The sequence below is a fragment of the Mytilus edulis genome, chromosome 4, assembly GCF_963676685.1.
Source record: "Mytilus edulis chromosome 4, xbMytEdul2.2, whole genome shotgun sequence".
In the NCBI taxonomy this organism is placed as follows: Eukaryota; Metazoa; Mollusca; class Bivalvia; order Mytilida; family Mytilidae; genus Mytilus; species Mytilus edulis.
In genome coordinates this window covers 46,061,266-46,082,337 of record NC_092347.1, presented here as the reverse complement: position 1 = coordinate 46,082,337, position 21,072 = coordinate 46,061,266, and the positions used below count along the sequence as shown (strand labels likewise).

At 30.4% G+C, this 21,072-nt stretch overlaps 1 protein-coding gene across 1 annotated transcript in view; it reads right to left on the bottom strand.

Annotated features, from left to right (window-relative positions):
• Positions 1-336: 336 nt before the first annotated feature.
• The window catches only part of LOC139519819 (uncharacterized), a 28,039-nt gene continuing 7,303 nt past the window's right edge, over positions 337-21,072 (bottom strand). The window contains exons 7-18 of the mRNA XM_071312094.1: positions 20,786-20,912; positions 19,638-19,759; positions 18,706-18,822; positions 17,580-17,676; positions 16,722-16,852; positions 15,719-15,820; positions 15,155-15,247; positions 12,094-12,188; positions 7,183-7,339; positions 6,759-6,858; positions 3,222-3,316; positions 337-1,070 (exon numbers count right to left, since the gene is read on the bottom strand). Of these exons, the coding sequence (XP_071168195.1) occupies positions 870-1,070; positions 3,222-3,316; positions 6,759-6,858; positions 7,183-7,339; positions 12,094-12,188; positions 15,155-15,247; positions 15,719-15,820; positions 16,722-16,852; positions 17,580-17,676; positions 18,706-18,822; positions 19,638-19,759; positions 20,786-20,912 (1,437 nt within the window). The 3' untranslated portion in view covers positions 337-869. The remainder of the gene's footprint in view (positions 1,071-3,221; positions 3,317-6,758; positions 6,859-7,182; positions 7,340-12,093; positions 12,189-15,154; positions 15,248-15,718; positions 15,821-16,721; positions 16,853-17,579; positions 17,677-18,705; positions 18,823-19,637; positions 19,760-20,785; positions 20,913-21,072) is intronic.

The following is a 21,072-nucleotide window of genomic DNA, read 5'->3' as shown; positions in this document are numbered from 1 at the left end:
AATTTTCAATTTTCACTAGGGTTACTAAACATGTTGTAGAATATTATAATGAAATTAAGATAAGAGTTTCAATTACTAATATTCCATATTCATCTTGTTATTAGTGTTCCTTTATGATAAAAACTAAAGTAGTATTAACTTCTAAAGTTACAGTGCATCATCACTCTTTCTGGAATGATAAACAATGAAACATTCAATTCACATAAACAGTTTCATCAAAATATTTATTATTTAAAAACATATTAATATACTTCATAAATTTTTTTACAGTGACCTGCATATAAAAGAAAAGGCAACACTGATATTTCTGTTTTAAATACAAATGAAAAAAAAATCCACATGCAATATTTGGAATGTTAGATGAACACATGTTGATGAACTATAAAATGAACAACAAATGAATGCTTAAAAGTAAAATGCTCTTCAGTTATTTAACTTATCTTTAAAAATTTAAATACTTCATATTAAATTGTCCAACTTTCAACCTTAAACCCCAGTTACACTAGACCACGATGGCACCACACTCACTCCATTCTTAAATTAATTCATATCGTGGTGAGGTCGCAGTATTAGTTGCATAAAAATGTTAATTTTAGTTGTTTTGAAGATGATACTACGTCCTCATTACGCTTCTACAACGATTCTGCTACAATTATACCACATTCTCACCAAGTTTATTCTATGATTATCATGATCCTTCTACGCTCATCACGTTCTCTTAATTTATACAAATTATTTACCACTTCAATTTTGTGTACTAAAAAGCACAAATCTAATCTACTATTAAACTTAAATTATTTCAAATCATAAATTAGGTTTTCAAGTCATCACATTTGTATCTAAAATTAAAATTCAATATGTTAGATCTTTTAAGGGAGTAATACTGTTGCCATTTTCCTTAATGCTGTATTGGGACTTGTAGTGGGTACATTGATGCTACTGATTTGTTCTGATAGTCTTTCTGTGGAATTCTGTAAAATTACTGATTTTACCACCTGTCCTATTTGTTCTGGTGTTGCCATGGCACTGGATAATATGGACCAATCATTTTCACTTATGTCTTGAGGTTTCTAAAAAAAAAAGGAAAAATATTGTTAAATCTGATGGTGTTGTCATGGCACTGGATAATATGGATCAATCATTTTCACTTATGTCTTGAGGTTTCTAAAAAAAAAGGAAAAAAATTGTTAAATCTGATGTCAAATGCTTGTTTTTGACTCCTATTTCCTAAAACCTTGGTACCATACCCCCGAAAATCAATCCAAACCTTCCTTTTGTGTTATTTAACCTTCTTGTAAAATTACAGAGGAGATCCAATCACTTAGACAAAAGTTATTGTCTGGTACCAAATGTGTCTTTGGACAACGACAGCATTCTACGAACCCCCAAAAAAATTTGCTGATCGTATAAAAATTAAAAGAATGTCCTTTCAAATCTGTCAATAACAATTACATATGATGAAAGGAAACGGTTTCAAAACGTGCATTTGATAGTATTTGGTTAAGTTCTGTTTCATTGCATTTTTTTTGGGTAGAAGTTGATACTGATGCAAAAAAATATCAATGAAGTTGTTTCTATACATAAAATGTATCTAAAGGTTAATTAAATGAAAATACAAACTGAAAAAGTTCATAAGCAGACAGAAGAGAAAACAAAATCTTAAGTTTGGGTTATTTTCCTGTAAACAGAAGATTGAACAATTGTTTGTTAGTTGCTTATGTCCTGTGGCAAATATTTCATGCATGTTCAAGAGTTAATCAGGACCCAAAAGAAGAAGAGAGGCAAATACCAAAATGAAAACCTTTGATGACACAGCCGAAACAAACAGTGATTGTGACCACATCTAGTTTTTATTGTTACAAACTGTAGCTGGCAGAATTATAAAAATGATTATACTGTACTAGCAATTTTTTTTTATTTCCTCAGTATACATTTACTTATCTATTATGTCCAATTATAAACTGGTGACAGTCACTTAAACTTACACAAAAATAAAAAAAATTAAAAACCAATTGTTCAGAGAACAATTGAAGGTCTTTCCATCAAAACAATGTATTTTGATATGAAAGTTGTGAAAGTAAGTTTAAAATGTCATTTCAATCGTCAAATGACAGCTTCTAGTACGCTGATTCCAAAAATATTTGGTTTCCATACATTTTTTTAAATAAGGGAGATAATTTGTTACTTCCGGTTTGAAAAATGTTACTTACGATTATATTTGAATATTTACTTGACACTGATTCCAAAAATATCTGGTTCTATATACTTTTATATTAATAAAGTACAAAAAATAGCTACTTCCGGTTTACAAAAGGTCACTTCCGGTTGTTTCTTTCAAGGTTAAATGGTTTGATACCTTTTTCCAAAAGTTTCATAGCTTTATCATGTATACATATAAAATAAAAGCAAAGGTCAAAATCTAGAATGTCAAATTAAGCTATGACCTTGAGATCAATTTCAAGGTCATGAACTAAGGACCTCAAATCAAAAGACCATAGGTCTTAATTGTTAATGTGGTTAATGACTTATATCACCAAACACGTATTTTTAAATACAAGAGGGGAGAAAACTCCCTTTTACGTTCAACGTGCCCTTGCAATAAAAATTTATGTGTTACGACATGTCGCAACTAACAATTTAGTAAAAATATTTTGTTGATATCTTATACGGTCTTTGGATATAAGTGAAAATAAGCCAAATTCAAATATTAGAATATGACCTTGACCTTTGACCTTGACCTAATTTTCATTTTTTTGGACCAAGGACCTCAAATCAAAAGATCCTAGGTCTCTTTCACTTATGGTTTATAAGATAGAAATGCATATCACTTATATCAGATGCATAAGGGGAAATAACTCTCATATGGAGCGGTCATATTGCTTCGGTCAAAATAGGACAAATCATGCAAAGGATATAAAGAGCAATTTTGTAAAATAAATTTGTCGTTATCTTTTACGGTTGCGAAGGAGTTGTGAGCACAAGGAAAACAGTGTTTGGGGAGATAACTCCTACAAAGAAAAGTATTCGGTTACGCAGGGTAAATTTCAAAAGCGCATAAACTGTTCGACATCATATACCAAATATCAAAGCGACATATTGCGAAGCAAATGTTTATCGCAAGTAAATTAGGCGGAAAAAAAAAAAAAAAAAAAAAAAAATAATCAGAAGAAAAACAATAGGTCTTTCCACAGAAAAGTGGAAAGACCTAATTACACATTTACCTTTGATATTTGTGCCAGATCTTGACATAACACTGGAATAACCACTTTTTCATTCCATAAGAAGCTGTCAATCAAATTGGAAATTTCTAAGTTACCTGAAATAAGAATATCAAACAAAAAAATTGGTCCAGGAATGATTTTTCTTCTGACAGAGAAATGAAATTATTAAAATTAGAAAATACAATCATATCTATGTTCAGTTTTCTCATCTGAGATTACTAATATGTTTTCAAAGTTAGAACCGGATAACAGTATATGTCATCTATCAATATTGAAGGTACCGTTTTTCTGCACTAGATGCTCATTTTTACAATAAATAATTCTTCATGCTAAAATATTTGAAATTCCAAATAAGTCATCAAAATTCTACACATCATCTAGAGCTACATTGGGTCCCGGTAAAAGCATGGAGTAGATATAAACATCAATAGACTCAGGTAGAACTTTAAAAGAATGTGAAGTTCTACCTGATTCTATTGATGAATATATCCCTTTTCTGCTTTTACCTGGACTTAATTACACTACAAAAGACTGTCATATAGGAACCAAATAAAATGAAAAAAATATTGGATCAAAGAATGTCTTTTTCGTAAGTTTTCAGTTTCTTTGTAGTTTTTTGTCCAAATGTTGTATCTAATGGCAATATTGATTTTTCCAGGGAATATATGTAACACTCAGAAATGTGCTTATCCCCCCAAATATGTCCGATTCCCCCAAACGTGTCCAAATGATCTTGCTGACTTCAAAACATGTGTAGTTGCAAAATGGTGCCTAAAAGCATGATTTTTTTTAATGCAGAACCGTGCCCTTTCCCTCAAACATGCCCATAACTAGTATAAATGTTTCCTTATATGAACGCTAAACCTGGTTTATATTTTCAAATGTCCATTTAATTAATCTATTTTTTTACCTTCAACAAGCAAGCTAACCAAAGATATTACCTTTCGCTACACACTCAATGTAATCCGCTGTAAAACAAATTTTGGTAATTGTTCTTCTATTGACGTATATTCCTATTAATTTACTCTTTCACCTATTTTGTCCTACTTCCAAGCATAAGTGGAGAATAGAAACATGGTTAATTAGGTCTTCTTCCAAACGAAAATTAAATCCTTGCCAAAGTTAGGCATGCATTTGGCTGTGGGATGTAAAAGTACGCAGCCATGTCTGGTCATAATGGGGTTGTTAAATCGGAACCTGTTGTAGAATAGGTTACATTTTGGGGAATTGAACATGATTGCCCCCCCCCCCCACATGATTGGGGGGATGGACATCTTTGGGAGTGTTACACATATAAAGCCAAAGCAGATATATTGTTAATATAAATATTCTGTTTAACAATAATACTATAGCAGGATTTTAATATTTGTCTCTTTCTGTAAAAACAAGCACTTTATACTTTTATGAGTTAACAGAGCCATATATCAAAAAAGAGAATATTAGTTGGAAAGACATAATCATAAGCAGACATGGGGTAATTGAAATATGTAATTGTAATTGACTGTAATTAATTACAATTTATCATGTAATTGAATGTAATGTGTAATTGAGCATTTTTTCAATTACATGTAATTGAATGTAATTAATTACATAGCCAAAATTGCCTGTAATTGACAATTACTTTTCAATTACAAGTCAATTACATTTGAAATTTTGGATCAAAAGATTAAATCTTGTGTTTTCTCAAAAAATTATTAAAAGCAATAATCTTAACAAATGTTGTAAGCTGACAAAGAAAAGCCTTCACAGTATACTTTCTGTATTAACACAACCATGGTAGATTCTTCATTTTGTATTGAATGATAAAAAAAATGTAGACACATGCCATAATTTTAAAAGAAACCACTAGGAAGTCACTGTCTTGACCTTAATTAGTAGATTTAGATAGATATTTTAAGACATTGATTTAACATAATTAACTTTATTCAAGGACTTAAATAACCAATAAATATAACCTCTGGCTATTTGTTTTATTACAAACTATATAATGACTGTTTTTATAACAGTTATGTTAAACAGATATAAGGCTAATTAGAGAGAGATAAATATACCCCTAGGGCCTATAGGTACATGTTTAAATTCTTGAAGGGATAATGCATATGACAAAATCTCACTTGCAAAATTTGTTCACTATATATATGAATGTTGAAAGAAAACATTTTATCAGATTTAAAAATGAGCTCCAAGGGTGTACTGGAACATTTTACTGTTCCTGATGACTTCCAAAATGGAAATACTTTCAAAGGAAAATGTATGCATTGTGGCACCCTCATTAGTGGAAGTTATAAAGTTACATCCAACTTTGTTACACATATGAAGGTAATACTATATAAGAATTTTAAAAATTAATAAATTCATAATGCTTCTTTTTCATTTCTAATCAGATTTCATTTATCTTATATCCTCTAATAGCTTACATTTAAATTTGGAAAATATTTTGTTTATTAAATTAATTAGTTGTGATTAAAACTAAAGTTTATTTTTGTTTTAAGAAGTCAGATTTCTAAATCACTTATTTAAGATAAATAATTTGAATAAGCTGGGATAAAAATGAAAATCATTTCAAAAAATAAAAAATAGTGCTCTTTTTTTGTATCATTTACAATCAAATAAATTTAAATAAATGTAAAATTTCAATAGGTAAATTAAAACAATTTAATATTTTCAAGATATTAAATAAGGCCTTTTGTAATTTTCAGAGAAAACACAGAGATTTGTACATTCTGCATTCTGAGAATAAAGAAATTCAACCAACATTGACACAATGCATAAAAAAAAGTGTAAAATATTCACCGTCTGATCCAAAACAGTTAGAAATGACAAATGCTCTTATAATGTTCATAGCTGGGGATCTTTTACCACTCTCTATTGTCGAAAGTGAAGAATTTAAAAACTTGATGGAAAAAGCTGACACTAAGTATCAAGTGCCTAGCAGAAAGCATTTATCTTCGAAACTTCTACATGAAAAATCGGTTGAAATAAAAAATAACCTTGTAAATACTCTTAAAAGAGCTGAAAGTGTGTGTTTAACCATTGATCTCTGGTCTAGTAGACAAATGAGAGGATTTTTGGGAATCACAGGCCACTTTATTTTGGACTGGGCTATGAAGTCTGTCATGATATGCTGTAAACGATTCAAAGGTAGACACACAGCAGAATCCATCAGGAACATTTGAAAAGCTGATGATGGTCAAATGTAATGGGAAAATGCTTAAATAAGTTATATGACACAATACAAAAATGTATATATACTAGTTGAACACTGTCTAATTGTTATAACTATAGAGCAATGTATAATACTTATGTACATATCATAGAATAAATGCATGTTTTCAATGTTTTATCTTAAATTTCCTTTCAAATGTAATTGAAGTAATTAATTACATTTGCCAAGTAATTGGAATGTAATTAATTACATTGGTAAAAAAAGTCAAATGTAATGTGTAATTTAATTGAAGATTTTGTAATTGTAATTGAATGTAATTAATTACTTTCAAATGTAATTGACCCCATGTCTGATCATAAGTGTACATGTACCTCTTATAACGATGCATATATCAAACACACTAGCCACAATTGCAGAAAAATCTTCATGTCTAACTTGAGTTGTCATGCCATAGTTTTTCAACTCAGTTTGCTAAAACAGAAATATGATTGTGTAGATAAAACAAAGGTTTAGATTTCTCTTACTTACTTGAGATCAATAATTCAATTATTCTTTACATACAATTAAAAGGTGGTATTAAGAAATACAACTAATCATATCATTTTTCATAATCAATATCTAGCAAAGAATTTCACTTCATTGTGGCAATTACATAATGGGATCGGGAACTTTTTTTAAAAGGTTAATTTTGATACTTCCTGTGAGTGACTGTTTAATACAGGTCTGACTATATAAGCAATGTTCCTTTGCTTTAGGCGTTTCCATTAATCCTTTAACATGAGATTTACATTCTACCTGATTTTGTGTGTGTATATGAAGAACTTTATTGTTGGTTTTCCACATTCTTTGTGATTCCTGATAGAAAGACTGTGCCACCAGGTCTTCCACGCCATATCCACTTCCTGTCCCTATCACAATGTTATCTATAGATGCTAAACATGTACCTATTGACCTGTAATTACAAAAAAAACAATATAGAACAAAGAGGCAATATGAGCAGCATATCTTTCTTTTCAGTGAAATAGAAATTTTCTTTAAAAAAATGCATATAGCAATCAATGTTGATGCAGACAAAAGAAAGTACAAAAACCTATGGTTAAGCTTACCACTTTTAAACTTGGTACTAAATTTCAAGAAACTTAGAATTCTAGTTCTTATTTTTGGATTAATGTAAAGAAAATACACATACTGTGGATTCATTATTATTTGTTGGATACCAATTTTCGTGGATTTTGTGGGTACAGGTAAAGCACAAAATTAGATGTTCAACAAATGACAATCTTTCTACTGTCGTCATTCTAATGGGAACAAATTGTGCCCCTCTACTTGCCGACTTGTTTTTTTTTATTATTATGAGGCTGACTTCATGCAAGAACTTCTTAGGAAGAAAGAAAAGAAGTTAGCGATATCCTTTAACTCTACTTTCCGCTATATAGATGATGTTCCACTAAATAATTCAAAATTTGGTGACTATGTGAAACCCATCTATCCCATCGAACTAGAGATAAAGGATACTACAGATACAGTTAAGTCGGCCTCATATCTTGACTTACATCTAAAAATTGACAATGAGGGTCGGTTGAAAACAAAACTTTACGACAAAAGAGAAGATTTAAGCTTTCCAATTGTGAACTTTCCATTTCTAAGTAGCAACCTGCATATGGGGTATATATATATCTCCCGATTGGTAAGATATTCTTGTGCTTGCATTTCCTATCATGATTTTCTTTCTCTTCTATAGGCTTGTATGCAGACCTCGGCAGAACCATGAAATTAAGTATCGACAAACATACAAGTTTTCCTTTGAAACAGTGAATAGATAAGTGACAGACTTTAGGTAGATGGGGTGTCTACATTATAATCCATAGATTTTTTTGATAATTTGCCATAATGTAGTTTATAACCTGCTTGTTTCAAAACATTAATTAAAAGAATGGGTCACCGGACTAATTTTCACACTACAGGTTGTGCAAAATTGTCAGATTTAGTATAGAATATGCATGAAAAACCCAATTTTCCTCATTAAAATGAAAACTACACCATAGAATTTTTAGGTAAAATATGAGAAGATGGCTGCAATATTATTCTTTCAGATAAGAAAAAGAAAAATGGGGGTCAGCGAACTCTTTTCTTGCTACATAATAAAATAGGTAAATTCCTAACACATTCTATCGAAAAAAATAACACAATCTGAATTATCTGCCCTTGCATTTGAGTTATCTCCCCTTATTTGGCAAAGTTGGAAAAAATCGAATCAAACAAAAGCATTCGGTTTATGGTAAAATACAACCATAAATATGATAAAACATTGCATTTTCTATATTATAATGAAAAATCTTGCACATGAATTATCTACTTATCTCAAAATTTGCACATTTTATCAAAGATATAGACCTTGTTTTCTGGTATTTCAAAATCCAAGATGGAGGAAGACACCCTATCTACCTTAAAAAAAATGTCACACTGTATATACTATCAAAATAAATATATTTATTAAAGTTATTGGTCACATGACGTTGTAACGGTCAAGTGATTGTTTACTATAAACACGTGTGTGTGTTTATATCTAGCACATGGTGTGTGTTTACGTTCAATTTGATTGGATGGCATATACTTGTAGTGCCGGTTTTACGGGTATATGCCCTCATGATTTTCGTGAAAAGCATGATTAGGTATTACTTAAGGGGTTAGTTTGAGAAAATAAAGTTATTCATACCTGTCAACCTGTGACGATGAAAATGCAGGTCATGACCTGCATTGAAGAATCAAATCTCAGGTCATAACGCGTACAAACTTTTTCGAGCTGAATTTCAGTATTTATGGTACATTTTCTTATAATGTATATCAAAGATACCAAAACATCAATGCATGTTCACTTGGTTAAGTCATTTTAAATCTTATTAATTATTATTTCATTGCACTTTTAAAGATTTTCATAAATTTGTGTAACACAGTCTTCTGTTCTTTACTTTTTGTAATCATTAATTACAAGAATTTATTTTTCAAATGTAATTTTAAAATGTATGAGACTACTGGCTACGTTGCCATTACACATACCATCACTCAATTTACAAGGAAATTATACTATGATAAAATATAGTATAAATACAGTTGAAGGAAGTATAAATGTAAAAAATAATTTTCAACTTGTTTTTAAAAATTGTATAAAGGTATAAAAATAATGAAAAGTTATTTTTCAATATGTATTTGAATTTTATATTTTTATGATTTAATCTTTTTCACCCATAAAACATAAATATAAGGAATAATTTTGAATGGTGACAAATAAGGGGAAATAACTCTAGTTGAAATATGTTTGTAAACCAATAGTGCAATTTATTTACGACCTAAAGCTAAGGTAATTGGTGTTAATTAACAGTGTGTTTGACACCAAAGCTGTCAAGTGAAGCCATGCACTTAATGGGTCACTTAATTTGACAAATTACATAGCTAGATGAACTTCCTGTTCATGGAAGAATAACGAATTTGCCGGTATTTCAAAGGAATATTACTTATGAAATCAATCTCAAGGCTAAGAAATATGGGTGAAATCGGGTCATTTTCGGAATTCCTGGGTTATTTCAATGACCCTGCTGGTGTCCCGGGTGATCCCTCAGAATTGTGAAAATCTTGGGTCACACCCGCAGAATACGGGTCAGTTGACAGGTATGGTTATTCGAAGTTTGCCTATAGTTCAAAGTAGCAGCATTCGTTATTATGTTTACCCACCCACCCACCCTTTTATGAGATGGTTATCGTTAATGGGAGTATATGCATCATATATTACATTATATTAATATGAATTTTTCCTCTTTTGAAGATAGTTTTTGATTGTGTAACTGTATATTACTGTGCTATTGTATGATTGGATTGGTAGTGTGCCTGAATTATAGTGAAGGACTTTAGTTTGAGAATTATATTGAATGTAAAGTTAATATTAAAGGCTGCTACAGCTGTAGGCACACTTATCCTATATATGTGTTGTTTTATTTATTAAATAATTTATATTCGTTTGAGCTGGCAAATTAGAATATAAAGATTGGTAACCAACCAAAAGAAGCAATGACTAGCAGTTACTGTCAGAGAAAAATGCAGATAAAAATTTCAAGCATTCTTTAAAAGGTATAAATGTAAAAAACATATATGCATACTGCAAACAGGCAGTTAAGATGTGGACATGTTATTCATCTGGAAATATGTCACACGGCATAGCTTAACTACCAAATATCAGGAAGTTCTGATTTATAGTTGCAAAAAAAAAAAATGAGATGAAAATTTCTTATACAAGTATAAAGGTTATAAAAAAAACATGCATATATGTGTGCAGCAACAGAGAGTAGATAGGTAACTAATCTGAAAATGTGCAATTTATATGTGTATCAATGTGATAATGTAGATTAGTGATGCATATGAAAATATTTCATACATTATAGCTTACCAATATAAGGTTAGTACCATAAATCAAGATCTGATTTGAAATTTCTGAGTATTCAGTATAAACATGCTGACAAATAATAGTATTAGATGATAATATCATTTTACAGATAATCAAATATGGTTCTGGAAAATTAATAAGTTCAGCAAGAAGCTATTGAAAGCTGTTCTCATGTCTTTACATCTTCAATATGATAAAAGATTTTCTATTTTGGCATAAAAAATATACACTGTCCTTGTGCAAAGTCTTAAGAAACTATGGAGTAATTGAAGTAAGATCTGAACTTGTATCATTTACAGAAAATATGCAAGTAAATTTCATGCAAATTCTTATATTTAAGAAATAATTCATGGAAGCCATAGCTTCCATGAATTATTTCGATTCTAATAGGACAAATAAGATCATTAAAAAACTGAAGCGATGATGGGTATACCTTGTGTGTGGCTGTTCTATTTTACCCACTGTTCGATAAATGTAAAACAAATCTAATAAACCTGCATGAATGATTTCTTAACTTACCGCTAGAAAAAAATGTGATTACTTTTTTTACTTCTCAGTAAACCCAACATTTGCAATTTTAAATTTACATTTTTTATCGTAAGCTACCGTCAAATTCACTGTTGACATGCTCTAACCAAGGAGCCGCCATGTTGACTTGCTGAAATCAGTAAATGTGCAAATAATGCAATAGAACAGAAAACAAGCAACACCTACCTCAATACTTTATTTTAATGCAATTGTAATCGAGTTTGAAGGTAAGCGCAATAATAAAACCTTCAGCTTTGACGTTTTCATTCGTATGACGTCATGTTTTGAAATGATTGTAATGCGCCAAAATCATTACTGGAATTTCGCGGAATTTTAATTTATTTTGTTTTTGTCCATTTTTCCGTTCTCTAATGTGTAAATTCTTTTTGTTATGCGTCAGAATCAGAATAAATGTTCTGTAGGGTTTTATTCAATTGTAATTGTTAACACAGCGAAATCCACAACTGTTTACACATAGGTTACGATACATGTGGATTTACGTGGGAGGCATATTTAAACAGCCATTTGTGTACATCTTGGAGTCTGCGCTAAGTATAGATATATCAAGAATTTTATCACGGTGTTGTTTACAAAGCGAAAGAAGCACCTCATATTAGAATTAAACTTACTGTCCAAGTTGTTTATTTTAACACTGGAAGTATTTTACAAAAGATTTTCTCATCCAACAAGACTTATGTTTTATGTTTGTAAATATTTTAACAGTCTAAAATTACATTTCTTACCTACAAATTTTCTCTGTCATGTCTGAAATCAGGGACGAACTACCAGTTACATATACAGATAACCTAGACGATACAGTTGACTTAATTTCTCTAACCTGAAATTTAAAAATAAATAAGGACTTTTGAAAGATTGCAAAAGTAATTGGGTTTATATGTAAAGTCAAGAAAACATATTTAAGAAGTATATTGATGAGCTAATTCTCTTTGTCCCTTATTGTAGGTAGAACTAATAGATTCATATAAAGTGCACTATTTTCTTCAACTGCTGTAATTTCTCATTTAATTGTTTGCTTGAAAAGAATGGTAAATCATATAGCCATCATTTTCTAAATTGTAAATGCAAATGTATATAATTCTGTACTTGATACAGGCATAAAGAGGATAACAGGAGTATTAATGTCACTACAATATGTTGTGTGTACTTGCAAATGGCAGGTGTGAAAATGGCTGAGTTAACAAAACTTTACGACAAAAGAGATGATTTCAGCTTTCCAATTGTGAACTTTCCATTTCTAAGAAGCAACTTTCCAGCAGCACCTGCATACGGGGGTATACATCTCCCAATTGATACGATATTCCCGTGCTTGCATTTCCTATCATGATTTTCTTGATAGAGGGTTGCTGCTCACAAGGAAGCTATTAGACCAAGAGTTCCAAATGGTGAAGTTGAATTCCTCCCCTTCCCTTTCATGAATGTGACCTAGACTATTTACCGGATTTGTTATCACATAAGAAACACGACGGGTGCCGCATGTGGAGCAGGATGTGCTTACCCTTCCGAAGCACCTGAGATCACCCCTAGTTTTTTGGTGGGGTTCGTGTTGTTTATTCTTTAGTTTTCTATGTTGTGTCGTGTGTGCTGTTGTTTGTTTGTCTTTTTCATTTTTAGCCATGGCGTTGTCAGTTTGTTTTAGATTTATGAGTTTGACTGTCCCTTTGGTATCTTTCGTCCCTCTTTTCAGGTTTACCATTGTCTCTACAGGGATTTACTCGCACTTATTTAACCAGTTGCTTCGCAGGGTGCAGCATTATATGACCGCAGAGGTTGAACACTGAACGGTTGGGGCAAGTATGGACACAACATTCAAGCTGGATTCAGCTCTAAATTTGGATTGTGATTAAATAGTTGACACAGCATAGGTTTCTGACACAGAATGAATGTGGTCTAATGAACTTAAACAAAAAATTTTGCCTTTGAGCAATTCACTATGCTGTTGAATATTAATCCTCTCAAAAAAATGTTTCAAGAAATTTTCTTTTTATTTATGAAATCTGAAATGAAAAAAATTTACCCCCCAATTTTTTTTTCACATCCCCCTTTCCCTTATTTCAAAACTGATCTCAATTCAAATTTCTAATGAAGTTTGCAACAATAACTACTCATTTAAATACATCATAAAATATTAAAATGTAAAAAAAGTGCTTGTTATTACTGAATGGTAAAGATTGTTTTAATCTATCAGTTGTTAGTAAAAGTGAATATACATTGTATATTGTATAAAACAATGATTTAAGTTGATTCAACTACTATTCTGGACAAAGAAAGATAACTCCATTTGAAATCCAATTGGAATTTCTTGCTATTGCACAATATTGTGCAATTAGATATTTCTTGCTATTGTGCAATACTGTGCAATTGAAAATAGTTGCTATTGCACAATACTGTGCAATTGGAGATTTCTTGCTATTGCACAATACTGTGCAATTGAAGATTTCTTGCTATTGCTGAATACTGTGCAATTGAAAATTTCTTGCTATTGCACAATACTTAATATAATAATTTTGGATCCTGATTTGGACCAACTTGAAAACTGGGCCCATAATCAAAAATCTAAGTACATGTTTAGATTCAGCATATCAAAGAGGCCCAAGAATTCAATTTTTGTTAAAATCAAACTTAGTTTAATTTTGGACCCTTTGGACTTTAATGTAGACCAATTTTAAAACGGGACCAACAATTAAGAATCTACATACACAGTTAGATTTGGCATATCAAAGAACCCCAATTATTCAATTTTTGATGAAATCAAACAAAGTTTAATTTTGGACCCAGATTTGGACCAACTTGAAAACTGGGCCAATAATCAAAAATCTAAGTACATTTTTAGATTCAGCATATCAAAGAACCCCAAGGATTCAATGTTTGTTAAAATCAAACTAAGTTTAATTTTGGACCCTTTGGACCTTAATGTAGACCAATTTGAAAACGGGACCAAAAATTAAGAACCTACATACACAGTTAGATTCGGCATATCAAAGAACCCCAATTATTCAATTTTTGATGAAATCAAACAAAGTTTAATTTTGGACCCTTTGGGCCCTTTATTCCTAAACTGTTGGGACCAAAACTCCCAAAATCAATACCAACCTTCCTTTTATGGTCATAAACCTTGTGTTTAAATTTCATACATTTCTATTTACTTATACTAAAGTTATGGTGCGAAAACCAAGAAAAATGCTTATTTGGGTCCCTTTTTGGCCCCTAATTCCTTAACTGTTGGGACCTCAATTCCCAAAATCAATACCAACCTTCCTTTTGTGGTCATAAACATTGTGTTTAAATTTCATTGATTTCTATTTACTTAAACTAAAGTTATTGTGCGAAAACCAAGAATAATGCTTATTTGGGCCCTTTTTTGGCCCCTAATTCCTAAACTGTTGGAACCAAAACTCCCAAAATCAATCCCAACCTTTCTTTTGTGGTCATAAACTTTGTGTCAAAATTTCATAGATTTCTATTAACTAAAACTAAAGTTATAGTGCGAAAACCAAGAAAATGCTTATTTGGGCCCTTTTTGGCCCCTAATTCCTAAAATGTTGGGACCAAAACTCCCAAAATCAATCCCAACCTTCCTTTTGTGGTCATAAACCTTGTGTTAAAATTTCATAGATTTCTATTCAGTTTTACTAAAGTTAGAGTGCGAAAACTAAAAGTATTCGGACGACGACGACGCCAACGTGATAGCAATATACGACGAAAATTTTTTCAAATTTTGCGGTCGTATAAAAATCATTCTTAATTTGGCATATGTTTCAATAGTTTTGAGAAACAAAAACTTACACAATTCTCTATAGATGAATTTCTGTCGTACTCTGTAGATATTAGTAGTTCTTCAACTCTGCCTATTAGCTGAACTTTGTATTTGTCTGCATTCTGCAATGAAAATTGAAACAAAATAAATTTAATAAACTATTCAATTAAATTTGGGTAGGAGATAATACAACTGAACAGATGTTATTTGAGCTTTCAGAGTAATAAGTTCTTTTCAGTGTAGCTAAGTTAAAAGTTCCATTTCATTTTTGATAAAATGAAATTAATTGATGAAAGTATAGAAATCTACTAGTACTTCCTATGCAAGAATTTTTTTTATATAATGTCATCAAATATATAAGACTTATAATTTAATACATCAGACCGATCTTATTTTTCTAATTCTAACACGATTTATCCTTTACCTGACCTCATAATCAACATTCGACCAATGAAAAACCAAGATCAAACAAACCACACGTTGATTAAAAAAATAAATAATTAACATGTCAAGAAAAGTATAAATCAGGTAAGAATAAGCAAAATAGATTTAATATTTGAATTTTTTTTAGTTTATTTTGTACTTGTACCCACCATTAATACATGATGACCTGTTAATACAGTCAACCAGCCTGGTATCACAAAATCACCATACAAAACTGGAACCAGTTTCTTCCTTTGTTCACAATAAAATACCTGAAAAGGAGAATGAACAAAAAGACAAATTTTAACAACACAATTTAGGCGAATCTAATATAAGGATAAAAATAACATCTCAAAAATTTATAAATAACCTAGTTGAATGAGAAAATGCATCACACAGCATAATTTGCTAACATCAAGCTTGCTATCAAATTTCAAGATAACATGTTCAAAATCATGTCTAACATTTGCCCACATTATACAGTTTAGATGTAGGAACATTCAGATTTGTAAACACTTTAAACTTTTTAGCTACTCTAAATTACATACAGCTGTTGTCTGTGTAATGGAACAACATTGTGCATTGTTGACATTCAACTTGATATATCCAAGCGTCATCTGTTCTCGGTAGTGTAACAAAATTTTTCCCAGTAGTACCAGTTTGTCAAATAAATATGGTCAAAGTTGATTGTGTTAATTTAGTAGATACATTTTACTTGTATACTTATTTCCTCTTATCCTCACAATTTTCTCTTGCATAAATCAAGAAAAATCAAAACATCTGTTGTTGTGCTCATTTTTGGCATTGTGTGCAATACATCATCAGTTCTCGATAGTTGTGAAAAGTATAGTATGGCATGTTGGTTTGATATAAATAGAGGATTTAAAATTATGCAAATTGAAGAAAAATATCAATTAAGTATCATTTGTATCTAAAAACAAATAATATTTGAAGAATTTTAGATTTATAAATCAATTTAGGCATCTTTATCAGGAATGACTGTAATATTCTTTCTGTCTATTCGAAATAACATAAAAAATGTGGTGTACACTTCAAAATAACCTGCTACGCAATTTATTGAATGTGCACCACATTTTTTATGTTATTTCTTCATAGACAGAAACAATATAACAGTCATTCCTTAAATATATTTGTCCATTATTGACAGCCTACCTGTTGTTGACAGGTTCTAGACAGTATAAACTGTTGAGAGAGAATAAGAACAATAACTCCAGCTTCATCAGCTTGTTCTTGGAAGATTTGTCTGTTCTGTAATTCTTTTGTTCCTGGTTTTATACCATTTTCTATAAATTAAAAATTAATTAAATAAAAATATAAAGTTTTCTTAATCAAAAGTGAGGAGAAAGATACCAAATTAAAGGGACATTCAAACTTAAATTTAGGTTGAAAATAAACTGAAAACCCCATGATCTGTTTCTTAAGGGGGTACCTAACACTACAGGGAGATAACTGTGTAAAGTCAGCTAAACGTTTTAATTACGTTGTGTTGTAAAAGGAATATTAAGGTTCTCAGTGATCAAAATTGTTGTTTGTCAAATTGCTATACAACCAGTGTAATTTTTCTGACAAAATGGTTTGTTCAAAATTTTTGAAATTTTTATATTTTTGTTAAAGGGTCAAAGTAAATACTTTGACAAAATTTCATGAAAATTGAACGAGCCAAATCAATTTTAGTGAAAGTGTTGGGTACCACCTTAATGGTTTTTTGAGACAATTCAAATGGCATAGTGTATAGGGTATGTTTATAAAACAAAGACATCAATAAAGGTGGCATATCATGGCTTTTCAGTTTTATCTTAGTCCAATTGAAAATTAAAAAAAAATTGTAAACACAAATAAATTATCTTGGAAACATTACATATGTTCTAAAGTCCTATCATTGAATGATATATCTTTAAATGTTAAACTATTGTATCCTCTTTATCATTTAATAGCTCAAAATTAGTAGAAATTAAAGTATTATATGGAGTTATCAAACTTCCTTGAAATAAATTAGATGAAAATACATACCATGATCTGTCAAAGAATCAGGATAGTTCATTGATAACTGTGTAGAACACCAAACCTCAAATTTGTGTCTCACTAACAATTCTTTCATTCCAACAGCCTATTAATATAAATCATTTTCATTGTAATTATTGTATAATGTCAACTTTTAAATGTCTTAAGGGACAGAATATACAAAAAAACTTTTTTGGCAGTTCATTTTTGAAGATTTCATCCTCTATAGACTTTGAGGCAATTCATATTCATAATTTCCTAACTTAGTTATTTTTTCTGACCAGAGAATGTCTAAGGGAGTATGTTCGCTAAGGTCCTAAAATGGCCCACTTTTTAGCGTAAATTTCAAATTCGGATTTATTGACCAATATCACGATAAATTATAGCTAATACATTGACTAGATAGGATATAAGCCATTTTGTTTAAAATTTTACGTTTCTGCGTTTCATTATGACGTCACAAGTTGCACTCATATTGATTTTTCACGAATAAATCAATGAAAATGGGTAAATTTCCAAAGATTATTTGACAGGAAACATAGAGCGCATACGTCGACAACAAAGATCTTTTAAAATAATGTTTGTGAAGACATTTAACATGTCTTATTTGAATATTAAGCTTGTCGACGCCTGCGCTCTATATTTCCTGGTCCTTTATTTGGTTGAAATCCCGCTGATTTTGTCAAATTTCACCAAAATCCCTTATCTTGACCATTTTGGAATGTAAAAATCGTTGTGTTAGAATTAAACTTTGACAAAAACAGCTCTGTTTAACTTTTTCACATGTCTTTAAGGCAACTTAAAACAATTATTGTCTTGTAACCATGAACTTTATAATTGGGGCCAAATATGGCACTTACCGAACTTACTCCTTTGAAATATTAACAATAATTTTAATTTGTGTTATTTTTCTACTTGCGAGAGTCATGTTAATCATTTGCTCAGGAAAATCATATTTCATATTTAATCAGCATACTTACAAGTAAAAATCAATGTTAAAGCTTGCATATTTGAATTAATTATAGAAGAAATCCATTAAACTTCAAACCGTATGTTTGTTGCATTTAAAATCATTCCCATAAATACTGTAAAATAACTATAAAAAAAAAAACATAGGGATTGAAAATCAACTTACCAGTGTGGATTGTTGTGGATGTACACATATAACTACTAGTGGATTGCCCTCTCTATTTTCTATTGTTGCTTGTGAATTAGAGCTATCTACACACGGACAACTTTTTACTACGGTTTTCTGTTTAAAAAACCAGAAATTTAATAATATCATAATCAATATCAACTCAGAAAAAACTAAAAAGTTATGTTTTTGTTACGTAACTTCTTGTGCATTTTGTTATTTAATTAACTTTTAGTTCCCATTCTTGAATAGGATTTACCTATTCAATATCAGAATTAATATTAGGTCAACAGTTTATCAGGTAAAAATATAGTTAAATGTGACTTTTAACTTTAAAACAATTGTCATTGGTTTTTTTTTCAATCTATCCTCTAATTTTGCATGATAAATATTGTGACTTGTAGACTTTAGTGTTTTGAAACTTTATGTATATAGGTTTTGACATATTTTCTTCAGTAATGAATTACCTATAGTTCTTTCTAGAACAGACAATGATAAAAACTTTAATAATCAAATCATTTCCAATTATTCTAATTTATCATTTATACTTTTTGTCAGATTTGATAACCCAAGAAACATTAATTGCTGTGTTACTTCAAAATCTATTTTTCAACTGGACTGATTTGCAAAGTTTCTATATTCAGTGAGAGTAACTCTTTTTGTAAATGACTGGCAAATCAAGAAAAAAAATCATCATTGTTTTTATAGAGGAAAATCTGAAAGAAATTGTAAACCCCTTAGATTTTGAGCCTATACCAAATTAGGAAAAGATGGTTAATTTTTTATGGGACACATTTTTCATGGCCTTTTCATGTTATTTTGTTTTTATATTTATACAATTTCTCTAAAGCTGGAGAAAATGAATCAATTTTTATTTATGTGTTTTTTCCTTTCATAACTTCATAGTTTTATGATATAATTCTTCAGTATACCCTTTTGATAAGAGAAGGAAGATCTGTGTCTGTATTCATGAACTTCTGAACTTTTTCTGCTATCTGTTTTGCTACACACTTGAGATCTTTACTCTTCCATGTAAATATGTCCTTATTGTTATCTACAATAATAAAAAGAGTAAAATGTTACATGGTTAACTTTTCTGTATCATATTAGGTAATGTCATAACAATCGTACATTTTTAAATAAATACAAGAAGCTCATTTCATTAAGTTTTTTATGCCCATTTATTTTGCCCCATTTATGGGCATTATGTTTTCTGGTCTGTGCGTTCGTCTGTCTGTTCGTCCGTTCATCCGTCCATTCCTTCGTCCGTCCGTTCGTCCTACTTCAGGTTAAAGTTTTTGGTCGAGGTAGTTTTTGATGAAGTTGAAGTCCAATCAACTTGAAACTTAGTACACATGTTCCCCATGATATGATCTTTTTAATTTTAATGCCAAATTAGAGATTTTCCCCCATTTTCACAGTCACTGAACACAGAAAATGATAGTGCGGATGGGGCATCTGTGTACTGGGGACACATTCTTGTTCTAAAGTGTTTTCAATTGGTAAAAAGAATCTCGTGCAAAAATAGCTTTAAAGCCTGAACATTAAAAAAAAGGACAGGTTTAGTTCTTTAAAATTGTATCACATTTTTTCATCACAGTACCTTTTAAAAGCTTACTACATAGCACAAGCTTTGTTAATTGTTGAAGTCTTTACAGCACCTTTTAAGGCATTGACATCAAATGTTATTTGGTCTATGGTGGACAGTTAACATTGTAACAGTGGCAATCGTAAGAAATATCCTTATAGATATATATTTATTAAAATAGTTTTATATAATTTAACATTAAAACCAATGTATACATACTTCAGTTGGATCATTGCATTGAATATGAAAATTGGAAGTTCAGAACATCAAATGATGAAAATGTTAAATGATGCCTTTTACTAAATTATCCAATCAATGAATTATTCAAACATCACTCACATAATTTTCAATTGATCTACTTTTAGTTTTTACGTCAAATTCAGATAGGGGTCTATTCCAATAAAGATATTATTTCAGTGTTTTATACATTCAATATTTCATTAAAGTCTCATCACAAAATGTGACTACACAAATCATCCCTAATCACAGTACCTGTATTGTTAGTAGTCCAGCTGATATACTGTGTTGTTGAAAATTGTATTGCAAGGCATGGTGGTGGCCAGTCTGACAGAAAACTGACTGGAATGATGTACTTCCCTAAAACATCGGCTAACTTGATCTACAGATGGAAAGTATGCATAAATATGTAAGGACAAAAAAGACACCTTTAATATATTTTCAAACTAATAAAAACGTATGATGTCTGAAGTTTATTTTTCATATACTGTGGATTCATTATTATTCGTTGGATACTAATTTTCGTTGGTTTCGTGAATACA